Source organism: Dermacentor albipictus, chromosome 1 (assembly GCF_038994185.2).
Source record: "Dermacentor albipictus isolate Rhodes 1998 colony chromosome 1, USDA_Dalb.pri_finalv2, whole genome shotgun sequence".
In the NCBI taxonomy this organism is placed as follows: domain Eukaryota; kingdom Metazoa; phylum Arthropoda; class Arachnida; order Ixodida; family Ixodidae; genus Dermacentor; species Dermacentor albipictus.
Window position 1 is genome coordinate 344,018,907 of NC_091821.1, and position 13,152 is coordinate 344,032,058.

Below are 13,152 nucleotides of genomic sequence, written 5' to 3' on the forward strand. Positions count from 1 at the left end.
AGAGGCTGAGACAGAAAGCACGTAGGCTACGTCGTTTCTGTCTTCTACAGTAATAATAATAATGAACCGATCAATCAATCACTCAGTCGTTTACCGGCGTGCCAGGAACGACCATGAGGTCTGAGTGGTGGCGCACGCCTACATTTAAAGAACAAGTAAGAAAGGACAATGAATAAAAGAATTACCTTCCAAAAAACGGCTTACGCACAACAAGGCGCAAGGTGAACACAAAAGAAATAAGAGGAGGACAGTTGAACAATATGTGAAACTGTGATACAACAGCGAGTTATGAAAAATATAAAGACCATGAAAATAAGCGTTGTAAAGAATCTATATTCCTTGGACGGTTCAGTGTTGGTGATGACAGGCAGGAACACGGAAATGTATATGTTCTCTGGTGATCTTGCGCAGAATACGAAAAATGATAACAACTGAGGAGTTTGGGGCAGGTGAGGATACCGCGTAGAAGCTTGAAAACAAGCAGAAGGTCAGCGCGATTGCGTCGGCAGCGAAGTAAGGGCAATGAGAGAGAGGTGTGTGTGTGTGTGTGTGTGTGTGTGTGTGTGTGTGTGTGTGTGTGTGTGTGTGTGTGTGTGTGTGTGTGTGTGTGTGTGTGTGTGTGTGTGTGTGTGTTTCGTCATTGTTTAGTTCGTTTTCGCGCCAAAGGATATTGATGGACTGTACTCTTCCTATGGACTGCGAAGAATGTGCGTATGGCTGTTATGGAGAATGGAGTACTTATTGGAGAATGGAGAATTGAGTACTTATTAGGGTTAGCATGCTGTCGCACTTGAAACGTACTTCTCATTGATGCCCGAAACATGCCATTTCGGGCTAACGTCCTTTGTTTTGTAGGGTGTGCAGAACTTACTATATTTGTTTATAAATCGTTTTGCGTACCTAATTAAATGCCATTAATGTAGTGTATCCCACCATTGACTGCTTCATCCTAATCGGTGAGACGATGTTGACTATCGATGCTGCGGCACCATCCATGCCTGCAGTTGCCCTTAGCAGCACCGTCCCTCCCGTTGCTTCTGTAAGTACATTCGAATTGCGCGCTAAAGAAAGGACAAACAAGCAAAGATACATATGTTGTCATTATATGACTGTCCAGAACGACGGCAAACACATCGCTTCGTATTACGAGCGAATATATTCATCTGCTCGCGGCAGAAGCTCTAGAATAATGCAGTTTGTGTTTCTTCTGAGACACAGCGCAGACACGCAAATAAAGCACTTTAGTGTTGTTATGGGCCCCCTGGGGGGAGGGAACGACACTTGCCCCAGCACTCAGGGGAACAAAAAGAAAAATAATAAATCCAGCGAGATTGACGGAATAGAGGAGTTCATGCTAGGCAAAGAAATGCCCGGGCTGCGGTCCCATGGGGAGAGTGGAGAGAGAGAGAGAAAGGCAAAGGAAAGACAGGGAGGTTAACCAGAGATTATCTCCGGTTGGCTACCCTGTTCTGGGGGAAGGGAAAGGGGATGCAATAGGTGAGAAAGAAAGAAGGATAAAAAAAGGAAAAAAAAAACCTAAGCACACACACGCACGTACACACGAACTATTTCTGTGGGCACTGTCACGCAACCCGCAAAGGCATTCCTAGTCTTACGCAATGTCACCGTACAGTCCTGCGCCACACAGTGTACTGTCACAATTTGTCAGAAAGTCCCGTGTTTTTCAAGTATCGCAGCAGCGCCTTCATAGCGGATCGCGCTGATGTTCGCGTAGGCCAGGTTCCAAGGATCTTGTCTTCTGTCATAGGGCGCTTGTCCAGTTTGCCTAAGGTGGCTGACAGGACAGTTCTTTGTGGGTTAAAACGAGAGCACTGACAAAGAAGATGCTCGATCGTTTCGTTGCACCCGCAGAAGTCACACAGTGGGTTATTGGCCATTCCGATAAGGAAAGAGTAGGCATTTGAAAATGCTACTCCAAGCCATAGACGGATAAGAAGGGTGCAGTCACGTCGTGGAAGCTCGGACGGAATATGGAGCTGTAAATTAGGGTCTAGAGTATGGAGGCGTGCACTTGTGAAATCGGATGAATTCCACTGGGCTAATGTCAGGTCACGCGCAAGTGTGGCAAGTTTTTTCGCTGCGTCGGCTCTCGAAAGAGGAATGGCAACGCAGTTGACGCCGTCATGGGCAGATCGGGCAGCTGCGTCTGCTCGATCATTGCCATGTATGCCACAGTGACTAGGTAACCACTGATATATTATATCGTGCCCTTCGTCAACTAGTCGATGGTGGACTTCTCTGATCTCTGCGGCGAGCTGCTCATGTGATCCATGGCGCAGTGCTGAGAGTACACTCTGTAGGGCTGCCTTGGAATCACAGAAGATTGACCATGCCTGGGATGGTTCCTCCTTAATAAAATGAAGAGCCGCACGCAGGGCTACGAGTTCAGCAGCTGTCGTTGATGATACATGTGACGTCTTTAGCTGTATCTTGACGGATCTTCTTGGTATCAGCACAGCGGCAGCTGCGCTTGCAGATGTAACTGAACCGTCGATGTAAACGTGTACGCGGCCACTGTGCACCTCATGTAAATGTTCTAACGTGGCCTGCTTAAGGGCAAACGAGGACATGTTGGATTTCTTCATGATTCCTGGGATGGTGAGGCGTATGTCAGGTCTGTGCAGGCACCATAAAGGTAAGCATGGTCTTGCTGCAGGCATGTAGTTCGATGGCAATGAGGGGCGATTGGCATCAATTAAACGACTGAAAGTTGTGTGTGGCCTTTCTGTGGGTAGAGCGGCAAGATGGTGAGAAGGTAATCGGGCAACGTGCCGAATATGCGCCCTGAGAGCGTCAGTTGCCAAGTACGTTGATATTGGGTGATCTCGAGCTATGACGATCGTTGCCGCTGTAGACGCACACCTCGGAAGACCGAGACACGTCCTTAGGGCCTGAGCTTGTAGTCCCTGGAGTACACGCAGGTTGGTTTTGCAGGTGTTGCCAATCACAGGGAGGCTGTATCTTGCGAAGCCGAGGAACAAGGCGTTATACAGCTGCAGCATTGACCGCACCGAAGTGCCCCATGACTTTCCGCCGAGAAATTTGAGGAGATGTATTATTGTCAATAATCTCTTCTTCAGGTATGAAACATGCGGGCTCCATGATAAGTCTCGGTCAATAATTACCCCTAAAAAGCGGTGTTTTCGTGCATTCGCTACTGCTTGCCCATTGATCTTTACACTGTAACGCTTCATTTCCTTCCGAGTGAATGTAACAAGGCAGCATTTCTCTGAAGACAGCTCTAAGTTCTGTTTTCGCAAGTACAGAGATGTTATCGTAGCTGCCTTTTGCAGCCGTGCTCGTACCTGCAGCCGTGTTACGGCAGACGCCCAAATGCAGATATCGTCGGCATATATTGATACCTGAACTGTGTTGGGCAAGGATCGGACTAGGCCAACGAGCACTAGGTTGAAAAGCGTCGGGCTTAACACTCCGCCTTGTGGTACTCCACGGCACGTTTGGTGTTGAGTCGTGGCGCCATCCTCGGTCATCACGAAGAAATGCCTGTCGGTCAAATAACTGCACAGCCACTGAAAAGTGCGGCCACCGATTCCGGCTTCAGTAAGAGCATTTATAATGGCATAATGTGCTATATTATCATAGGCGCCTTTTATGTCTAGGAATAATGCAGCAGTGAGTCGTTTCCGGCGTTTTTGATGCTGAACGAATGTAACCAAATCGATGACATTATCTATGGATGAGCGCCCACGCCGGAAGCCAGCCATAGCATCTGGGTACACGTTGCAACTTTCCAGGTACCATTCCAGGCGAGTCAAAATCATTCGTTCCATTATTTTCCCTATGCAGCTGGCCAGAGCGATGGGGCGGTACGATGACAAGTTTAACGGTGATTTGCCAGGTTTGAGAAGTGGAACCAAGCGGCTGCATTTCCAGTCACGTGGAACCAAACCGTTGCGCCAAGACTCGTTGTAATGGTTTAGTAGCATGAGTCGTGCTGTCTGCCCAAGATTGGCGAGCGCCGCATAGGTAACCCCGTCCGGGCCAGGTGACGAAGAGCGCCTGCAAGTCGCCAGTGCCGCTTCAAGCTCCTCCAGCGAAAAAATTACATCCATGTGGGAATCCCGTGGCACAGGAGTAGCACATGGTGTAATTGCGCGTTGGAACTGCAAGCTGGAAAGTCTTGAGCAAAATTCTTCAGCAATGTCAATTTCGCTGCGACCTTGGTGCAAAGCGAGGGCTTTGAAAGGGACACGCTGTTGTGGTGATACGCGAAGCCCACGCACGGTTCTCCATATTTGAGATAATCGCTGACGTGGATCCAAGGACTCACAGAGAGAGAGAGAGAGAAAACATTTATTTGTCATCAGATTGGGCGACTTCCTCGCAGGGTGGAGCCCTTAGTTCAGGGCCCCATTGGCCCGCGCCACTCCGCGTGCCCGCCGGATCAGCCGTCGCTGCTCTTGCGGGTCTGAGCTGGTCAGCGCAGTCTCCCAGGAGGAAGGTGAAGGTGAAGGAATACGGGAGTAGCCCGGAGGATGTGGGCACTCCCAGGTGCAATGATATATTGTGGGCTTTGCTCCACAATAGGGACAGTATGAGGGATATTGTGTGGGGTGGAAGAGGTGAAGATAAAAGAGGCAGGGAAATGAATTAGTTTGAAGCTGTCGCCACGCAACGGCATCTTCTCGATTAAGGGAATTATGTGGTGCAGGGAAGTGTCTCCTGGTATCTCTGTAATATTGTAGAGTTTCAGTGTAGTTCAGTGGTTCTGTCGGTGCGTCGTCTGGGTTGGACAGCTCTTCCAATGGCGCCCGGTTAGCGAGCTCTCGGGCTACCGCATTAGCGCGTTCATTACCATGGAGAGAGGCGTGTCCAGGCGTCCAGACGATACGCACCCTGTGTAACGCTGTGGGGTGTAATGATGTAAGGATGCGGTGTGTGTAGGGTGTCACCCTCCCTTGTGCCAAAGTCCTGCAGGCGGTCTGAGAATCAGTGACCACTGTGATAGGTCCATCCGGTGCCGGCATGGTTGAAGCGTGTACTATGGCTAGGGCAATAGCAGCCTCTTCCGCCGTGCCACTGTCCACAGTGTTGAGCGTGGCCGAAGCTCTCAGAATGTCTGCACTATCCAGTACGACTAGACATAGGGCACGTTTCTGTGGGTAGCGGGCCACGTCGGTGTATAGGACTGGAGTGTTTGATGTGTCATCGCCAAATAGGCGAGCCAGGGCTTGTGCTCTTGCCTTTCGTCGACCTTTATGACGGTCAGGGTGCATATTCCGGGGAATTGGGGCCACGTGAATTTTGTTGCGAATGCTAAGCGGAAGAAGTGTGCGGTTTGCCTGTTGTGGTTCTCTCGGTGTTTGGTATCCTAGCCGGGATAGAATGTGGCACCCTTGCATTGTTCGTTGCAGACGTTGCAATTGGCTGTTCAGATGACCTTCAACTAGTTCGCGGATGGTGTTGTGCACTCCCAGTCGTAGTAGCAGCTGCGTAGACGCATGTTGGGGTAGTCCGAGCGCTGCCTTTAGTGCCGTACGGAGGAGGGTGTCCATCTGGTGCATCTCAGTCTGAGTCAGATTATGATAAGGGAGGTGGTAGGTTAATCGGCTGATTATGAGGGCTTGCACAATTTGGAGTACGTCTTTTTCTTTCAGTCCTTGTCGGCGGTTTGTAATGCGCTTTATCATGTGCGTTATTTGGGTAAGTTGTTGGCGGAGCACGTGTAGGGTATGTGTGGCCTTCCCGTTGTGTTGTATGTGAAGGCCAAGTACACGTAGTCTGTCTACCCTTGGAATAACGTTGCCACTGAGATGCAATGTGATGGCTGGTGGAATATCGGTCCTGTTCCGTTTTTTAAATACAAGCAGGAGCTCCGACTTCTCAGCTGCGCATGTGAGTCCTCCGGCTGTTGCATACTCTTGAACTATATTGACGGCTTCCTGTAGTGCGTCTTGAATGGCGCCGTCTGACCCTGTGGTCACCCAGATTGTAATATCATCGGCGTACAGGGCGTGCTGCACGTTCGGAAGTTTGTCGAGGAGTGGTGGTAGCTTTGCCATTGCCACGTTGAACAGGGTGGGTGAGAGAACCGAACCCTGGGGAGTCCCTCTGCCGGAAAGTTTTATGATATCCGACCGAATATCACCTAGGCCGATGGTGGCTGTTCGGTCCGATAAAAAGGCTCGGACATAATCATAGATGCGCTTTCCGCATCGGGAGAATGCAAGGTTGTTTAGAATGAGGTCATGTGAGACGTTATCAAAGGCTCCTTTGAGGTCCAACGCCAGAATGGCTCTTGTTTGAGCTTTACTTGGACTATCCACAACATCCTCCTTAAGTTGTAGGAGTATGTCCTGCGCAGACAGACCTGGACGATAGCCGAATAAGGTATTGGGAAAGAATTGGTTCGCTTCGAGGTGAGGCTGGAGGCGATTTAGAACTACGTGCTCGAAGAGCTTGCCCACACACGAAGTTAGGGAAATGGGTCTGAGATTTTGGAGGGACAGCGGTTTCCCGGGTTTCGGAATTAAGGTGATATCGGCGTGTCGCCATTCCTGTGGAAGCGTTCCGTTTTTCCAATTGTCGTTGTAGTATACAGTGAGTTGCCGTATGGCCTGGTCGTCGAGGTTGCGTAGCAGTGCATAGTGAATGCCGTCTGCTCCGGGCGCTGTGTTTCGTCTTATGCCGTGTAGGGCTGCCCTCACTTCTGTCTCTGTAATATCGCCGTCCAATTGGGTTTCTTCCTCGTGTGGATAGTCTTTGTACTCTGGTCGGTGGCCTGTAGCAATGTATCTTTGTTGCAGTGTTCGGAGGAGCGCGTCATCATCCATTTGTTCTTTGTGGATGATAGTGCGGACTGTGTTCGTTGTGTGCGTTCTTGTGTGCGTTGGGTTGAGTAATGCTCTGAGGAGGGACCACGTTTTGGAACTACTTAGTGTGCCATTAAGGCGGTCGCAGAGAGAGAGAGAGAGAGAGAATAAACTTTATTCAAGAACCCCGGTCCGGGTTCGCCCGCTTTGTTCTAATTGTCTGCCAAGCCGAGCGTCGTGATGAGCTCGATCATGGCACGTACGTAGTCGGGGGAGGAGTCCGCCAGCCACTCCTCAAGCGTCGTAGGTCTACGGATGGGTGAGAGTTTGGCAAGGCTAGCCTGAATAGCGAGACGGCTCCCCGGACAATCCCACAGAATGTGAGCATTATCCGGGAAGCCGCCACATGCCATGCAAGCAGGTTTACCAGGCAAACCTTGTATGTAGTGTTGGAAGTGTGGGGACAAGAGAGAGTGCGTCTGTGCACGCCTCCATAGTACCGCCTCTCTTCGATTCATGTGTGTATCCGCTTGTGGATACTTCATGGAGTTGTTTAGTAAATCATCAAGTTTTTCGCGCCTTTCCGCCCGCGCGAAGGCATATTGCTCATTCAGACTCAGTGGGTCCGGCCACCACAGAGGAGGGCCCGGGAGATTTGCGCGGGATGTGGCATGTGCCACTTCGTTCCCTCTGATCCCTGTGTGACTCGGAATCCACTGAATCCGCACTCTAATGTTAGGGTGTGCGTTGAGGTGCGTTGTTAATGCTGAGTGTAGTGCCGCGGAAACGTTTCTGGCGGCGAGTGCCCTGCATGCAGCCTGGCTATCTGTTCGAATGAGCAGATTTCGTTCGTGTGGATTTGGCATGGTCGCGGCTTCCACGATAGCTGTAAGTTCCGCTTGATGTTGTGACGTAATGTTGCAGTGTAGGCCCCATGATAAAGGTGTAGAGTCGGTTGCCACCCCTGTGCAGAAGCCTCGATTATTTGGAGAGGCGTCCGTGTATAGGATCCAGTCGTCGGTGTCGTCCTTGAGGTGTAGTGCTCGACTTTGTCGTCTTTCTGGTTGTGTGTCTGCCCCCAAGAATACGCCACCAGCCTCACTAATAGCAATTGGCACAACCTCTGCGGTCGCAGAGGTTGTGCCAATTGCTATTAGTGAGGCTGGTGGCGTATTCTTCAGCTTCTGCTGTGATCCGGGCGATTCTTTGTTTCAGCCTACGGTTGTGCCTCTGCCTCTTCCATCGTTTGGTCAGGCCTCTTCGAGCCTCCCAGAGATGGAGCAGATGTCTGTCCACATCCGGTGTCTCCGTTGTTGCAGTAAGTTGCTTGGTGGCTGCTTTAAAATCTGCTTGTAGCTGTTGTGTCCACTCGCGTAGAGATGGCGGGTCGTGTTGTTCAGATTTGGTTCTGTTGCGCCGGAAAGTGTCCCAGTTGGTTATTTTAATTGAACGTTCTGGGGTGCGTATGGCTACCAGTTGGACTTCTGTGGCTAGAATGCTGTGGTCACTGCCCAGAGTCTCCATTATGTTGTCCCAGGAGCATTGAGTTAACCCCTTGACCATTGTTAGGTCAGGGCAGGTATCCCTGCTTACGCTGTTGCCCGTTCTGGTAGGTGTGTCAGGTTCTGTCAGCAGAGTGAATTGATGAAGGTTCATGGCGTGGGCTAGACGGCGGCCTTTTGGTGTTTCTGTTTGGTACCCCCAGGCCGGGTGGGACGCATTGAAATCTCCCAGAACAATCAATTTTTTGGCTTGTTTACTGGCGGCCGAAAAAAGTTGCCCGAAGTCGTCTCGTCGCGATTTGGGTGCACTGTAGATATTAAGTAAAAACAAGCTGGTTTCATATCGATTCCTAGGTACAATTTCTAAGAGCACATGCGGAATGTGGGAGCTGTCGAGCGTGTGCTCGATCACTGTGATTTGTTTGGACACAAGGGTGGCAGCTAGTGGTTGTTTGGTGGTGTCATGCTTGTCAGTGTATGCATTGTATCCAGTGAGTGTGGGAGTGCAATGTACTTCTTGAAGTGCTATAACGTCTGGTGGGTGAGGACGTGTGGCTAGGAACTGTGTGAGGGAACCCTTCTTCCTTCGGTACCCTCTACAATTCCATTGCCACACCCGGAAAGTGGTGGTAGTGCGCCTCTTAGGTTTCCTGGCCATGATTGTTTGATACCGCCTCGCTGGTGAGGGCAGGTGTTGTTGTACGAGCCGGGCGGGTATAAGGGTGTGACCTTCTTGGTTCTCTAGTGGCGTTAGTGTCATGTGGAAGTGAATCGTTTTGATGGCTGAAAGTTGAGCTAAAAGTTGCACTGATGAACTGTTTCATGTCAGTCATGGCTTGTTGCATGACCTGTTGTAGCATGTGCTTAACATCAGCCATGATCTCTTCCTTCATTTTTTGCATCTCCGCTCTTAAAACAGTCGCCATTTCCTCTATCATTTCGCGCACTTCTGGTTTGGTGCAGGAATTGTGAGGGAGTTTCTCAGGTGCGAGTGTGTGTGTCTGGGTGAGTGAAAGCGTCGCTGTGGGAGACAGTTTGTTTTGTTTGTTTGCTTGCTGTGCGGACGGAGGTGAAGGAAGAGCGGAGGAAAGAGGGGGAAACTGCGCTGACCAACTCACCGCTGTTGCCTTCCTGGTGTGATGGTCGGGCGTTTTCGTCCACGCGGCCTGAGGTTCCTTCGGTGGCTGTGTCTGCTGCGTCAGGCTGCGGCTCCCAGATCGGCTTCGACCACGTGGGTGCTTCTGGTCCTTAGACGGCCTGCGGACCCTGGACCTACTGCGACTTTGGGACTGGCTGTGTCCCCGGGATCGGTAGCGAGGACGACCACGTGTTGCATCAGTAGTCGCAGGTGCCGCACCGTTGAATGTCGTTACCTTTCTGGACTGCTTGTCGTGCTGGAGTGGTTGCTCCACCGTTTTCTGCTGCTCTCGGAACACGTGCCTCTTGTTAAAGGGTTTGCGTTGCCTTACAGGACATCGAGAGTCAGTGGCTGGGTGCTCACCACCACATTGAAAACATTTCAGCGTGCAATCATGTCCTTCGGAGGGGTTGGAAGTTCCGCACGCAGCACACCGGGGTTTATCCGGGGTTGGGCAAACATCCGCTCGATGACCCGTGGAGAGGCACACGCTGCACAGCTGCTGTCGGGGTTTATGAATGTAGCACCGGTATTCTGCTCCGTAATAGTAGATGTACCGGGGAACCCGAATGCCAGAGAACGTGATGATGGCCGTGGCTGAATTTCCCATCATTCTTGCATGCAGGACCTGAGCCATCGGTGATCGGATATTTGTCATCAGCGTTGTCGGCGTTGTGTTCTTCTCTATGCCGGAGATGACTCCTTTGCAGGAAGCATCCGGAGCAGCCACATAGGCCTGAACCTCGTACTGCTCGTTTTCCAGGCATATAGACTTGATCAGCTGTAGTCTTGCCGCTAGTTCTTCGTCCGGTGTGCTGACCACTGCGACGTTCTGCTCTCGGCGTATGCGGATGGTTAGCTGGTGGAGCGTGCTCTCGTTTAATTGAGCCGCTGTGCCTATAGCGTTTCCATCTTTGAGATTGTAGTGCATCGATGCGACGTTGAATCTTCTTTTGCATCCGCCTTGCCTCTCGGAGATCATGGATGGATTTAGTTCTCCTGTATCTTCGTTCAGCCCGCCGGCGAATTGCTCGTAGTCGCTGCAGTTCTGCTTCAAATTCTGCATATTTCGGGAAAGGCTGGAAACTACGCGTAGCCTCTTGCATGGCTTTTTGAATTTCGTGTTCCGGATTTGAAGGGTTCCCTTGCTGACATACTCCCTCCATGTGCGACCGAAACGCCGACCAGTCGATTCGCCGGAGCGTCATGGAGGAGTATTTCGATAGTCCCTTGATCTTCAGGTACGTCGGAATATGGTCGCTTCCATGTGTTTCAATGTCTGTAAACCATTGCACGTTTCTTTCAAGAAGCCGAGAAACCAGGGTCAAGTCTAGGCAGCTGCTGTAGGTAGGCCCGCGTAAATATGTCGGACTACCATCGTTGAGGCAGTAAAGGTCGTGCTGTGTGGCAAAGGATGCTATTCGCCTTCCCCTGGAGTCCATCTTCAGGCTCCCCCAAAGCGGATGGTGAGCATTAAAATCTCCTGTGAGAATCGTAGGGCCGGGTGTCGCTGATAGCACGTCGTGTAGTCGTTTAGAGTCGAAGCCACTTGAAGGAGCAATGTACACAGCAACGAGTGTGAACGTAAGCTTATTCGATTTCACGATTAAACAAACGTACTGGTTGTCGTCGTGAGGCGGAACTGGGTGCAACACATAAGTCAGATCACTTCTAATATATACAATTACCTTGCTTACATCACCACAGGTAGAGGACATGAATGCCTCATAGCCAGAAATACGTATAACATTCTGCACGTTCGGTTCGCAAATTACAAGGATGGGAAAACAGTTCTCGAAGACAAAATGTCTAAAATCTGAAATTCTTGATTTGAGACCACGGGCATTCCACTGCAGTAAAGATGCTTTCTTGACTTCCTTGTGGAACGGTAGCGAGGGGCGGGCCATGGTGCTATGCGATGCTTTCAAGTACTGGAGTCAGCGCGTCCAATACTTGCAGTGCGCTACGAGCAGCCGGAGTGTCCATGTTCGTCAGTAGCAGACGCATGACATTCGTGAGCGATTTGAGCATGGCAATCACTTGTGAGTCCTTGTCTTGCATTTGGTCAACTGTAGTGACATTTGACTGTAAATGGCGAGTCATTTGCTGTGGCTCTGGCGCGTGGCATGTTCTCGGCAGTGCCGGCCACGCATCACTTGATGAAGCATGGCCACTTCTTTCGTTGACATTCGTGCTCTTACTCGAGACAGATGGAACAGGAGGTGGCGTTGCCGGACGAGACATTTCCCTTGAACCGGAAGAGGGTTTCATGGACTTTCGTTTCCGGGAGCGATGTCGCCTTATCGCTTCTGAAGCATCTCTGTGTGACGATCCGTCTCTGGCCATTTTTATCAAGATTTTCTGCTCTTTCTTTAGGCGTGGACAGTCTTTTGAGGACGCAGCGTGCGATCCTTGACAATTTGGGCACTTGAGCTCTGTTGCGCGGCAAGTGTCGGTGTCGTGGTGTTCGGAACATCGTGGGAATATCGTTGTATTTCGGCAGACAGCACTCACATGTCCAATTCTTTGACACCTTCTGCATTGAAGTGGTTTTGGTACGAAAGGTCGTACCACATGACGAAAGTGGCCGACCTTTACATGTGATGGTAGGCAGTCACCTTTGAACACGAGCCTTACACAGGTCGACTTGCCAAGGCGCCGAGCTTGTAGTAAGGCAACACTATCTGTCGCAGGTTTGATTAAAATTGGCAGGTCGCTGTCGTTAATGGATGTGTCAATGTCATAAACAACACCGGCCGTTGTTTCGTTGTCTTGCGGAATGAGGTAGTGGACATTAATGTTGCCCAGGAGCTTTACTACCATCAAAGCATTGATTGCGCTTCGGTTGTGGACGTCAATAGCCAGGATGTTCTTTCGAGTATTAATTCTGATATCTTTGATTTCTCCTGGGACAAGAGCCTCCAGAGAAACGGAAATCGCTTGTCGATTAAGGCGGTTGAGGTTGTCGGCAGGTGCGTCCGGCACAAAAAGAATTGTGTGCGCCGATGGCTTGCGCTGTGGAATGACGGTAGACTTACTTGACGAAGACCGTCCGCTGATGTTTCTTCTCTTGGCCTTCCGGTGTACCACTCTTTCGAAGCCTTCGTCATCTGAGGCGTCATCGCTTGAGTAGGAGTACAGCGCAGTGTCCTCGCTGTCAGCTTGACTCGGTGGGCAATTTCTCTTCCTCGGGCCGGTACCTGACGAAGCAGTCACGTCGCGTCGGCATTCTGCCGACTCCACTTCCATTGCCGTGGCAATGAGAGCGGCGTCTCCCAGTAAAACACGGGAAAAAGCCGAAAATACTGCAGCGCGAAGGAATAGTGGTCTCTACGAGAATCACTTCGTCTTCCTCCAGAGTGGAGAGGAAGTTGCTGTACGAGCAAGGGCCGCCACCGTGCATAAATAACAATACAGCTGGAACGTCCAATTGGAAGACGCGGCGAAATCTTTGACGGAAAAAAAAAGGGAAAGAAACATGTTATTTTTGAACACATTTATTTTCTGGGAAAACCGCTGCTTGCAAGAGTATTCCAACGGAATAAAGAAGGTGGCATGAAATTTGCTGTCTTCAGTTAAGGTTTCGCAGTTGACGTTATCGGTCTTACTTTTCGTTCAACTATTCCATGCGGGCTAATTTCTCGCGCTCGCGGTCAAGCTTGTTTTGCTCTTTCGTTACACATCATTGTTTTCTTTTTTACAGCGAAGCTGTTAGCAT

General features: G+C 50.5%; 1 protein-coding gene across 1 annotated transcript in view; it reads right to left on the reverse strand.

Moving 5' to 3' along the window:
* The window catches only part of LOC135909477 (oxytocin receptor-like), a 32,751-nt gene extending 19,974 nt beyond the window's left edge, over positions 1 to 12,777 (reverse strand). Inside the window, exon 1 of the mRNA XM_065441490.2 lies at positions 9,415 to 12,777. Coding sequence (XP_065297562.1) covers positions 9,415 to 10,500 — 1,086 coding nt within the window. The 5' untranslated portion in view covers positions 10,501 to 12,777. The remainder of the gene's footprint in view (positions 1 to 9,414) is intronic.
* Positions 12,778 to 13,152: the final 375 nt, after the last annotated feature.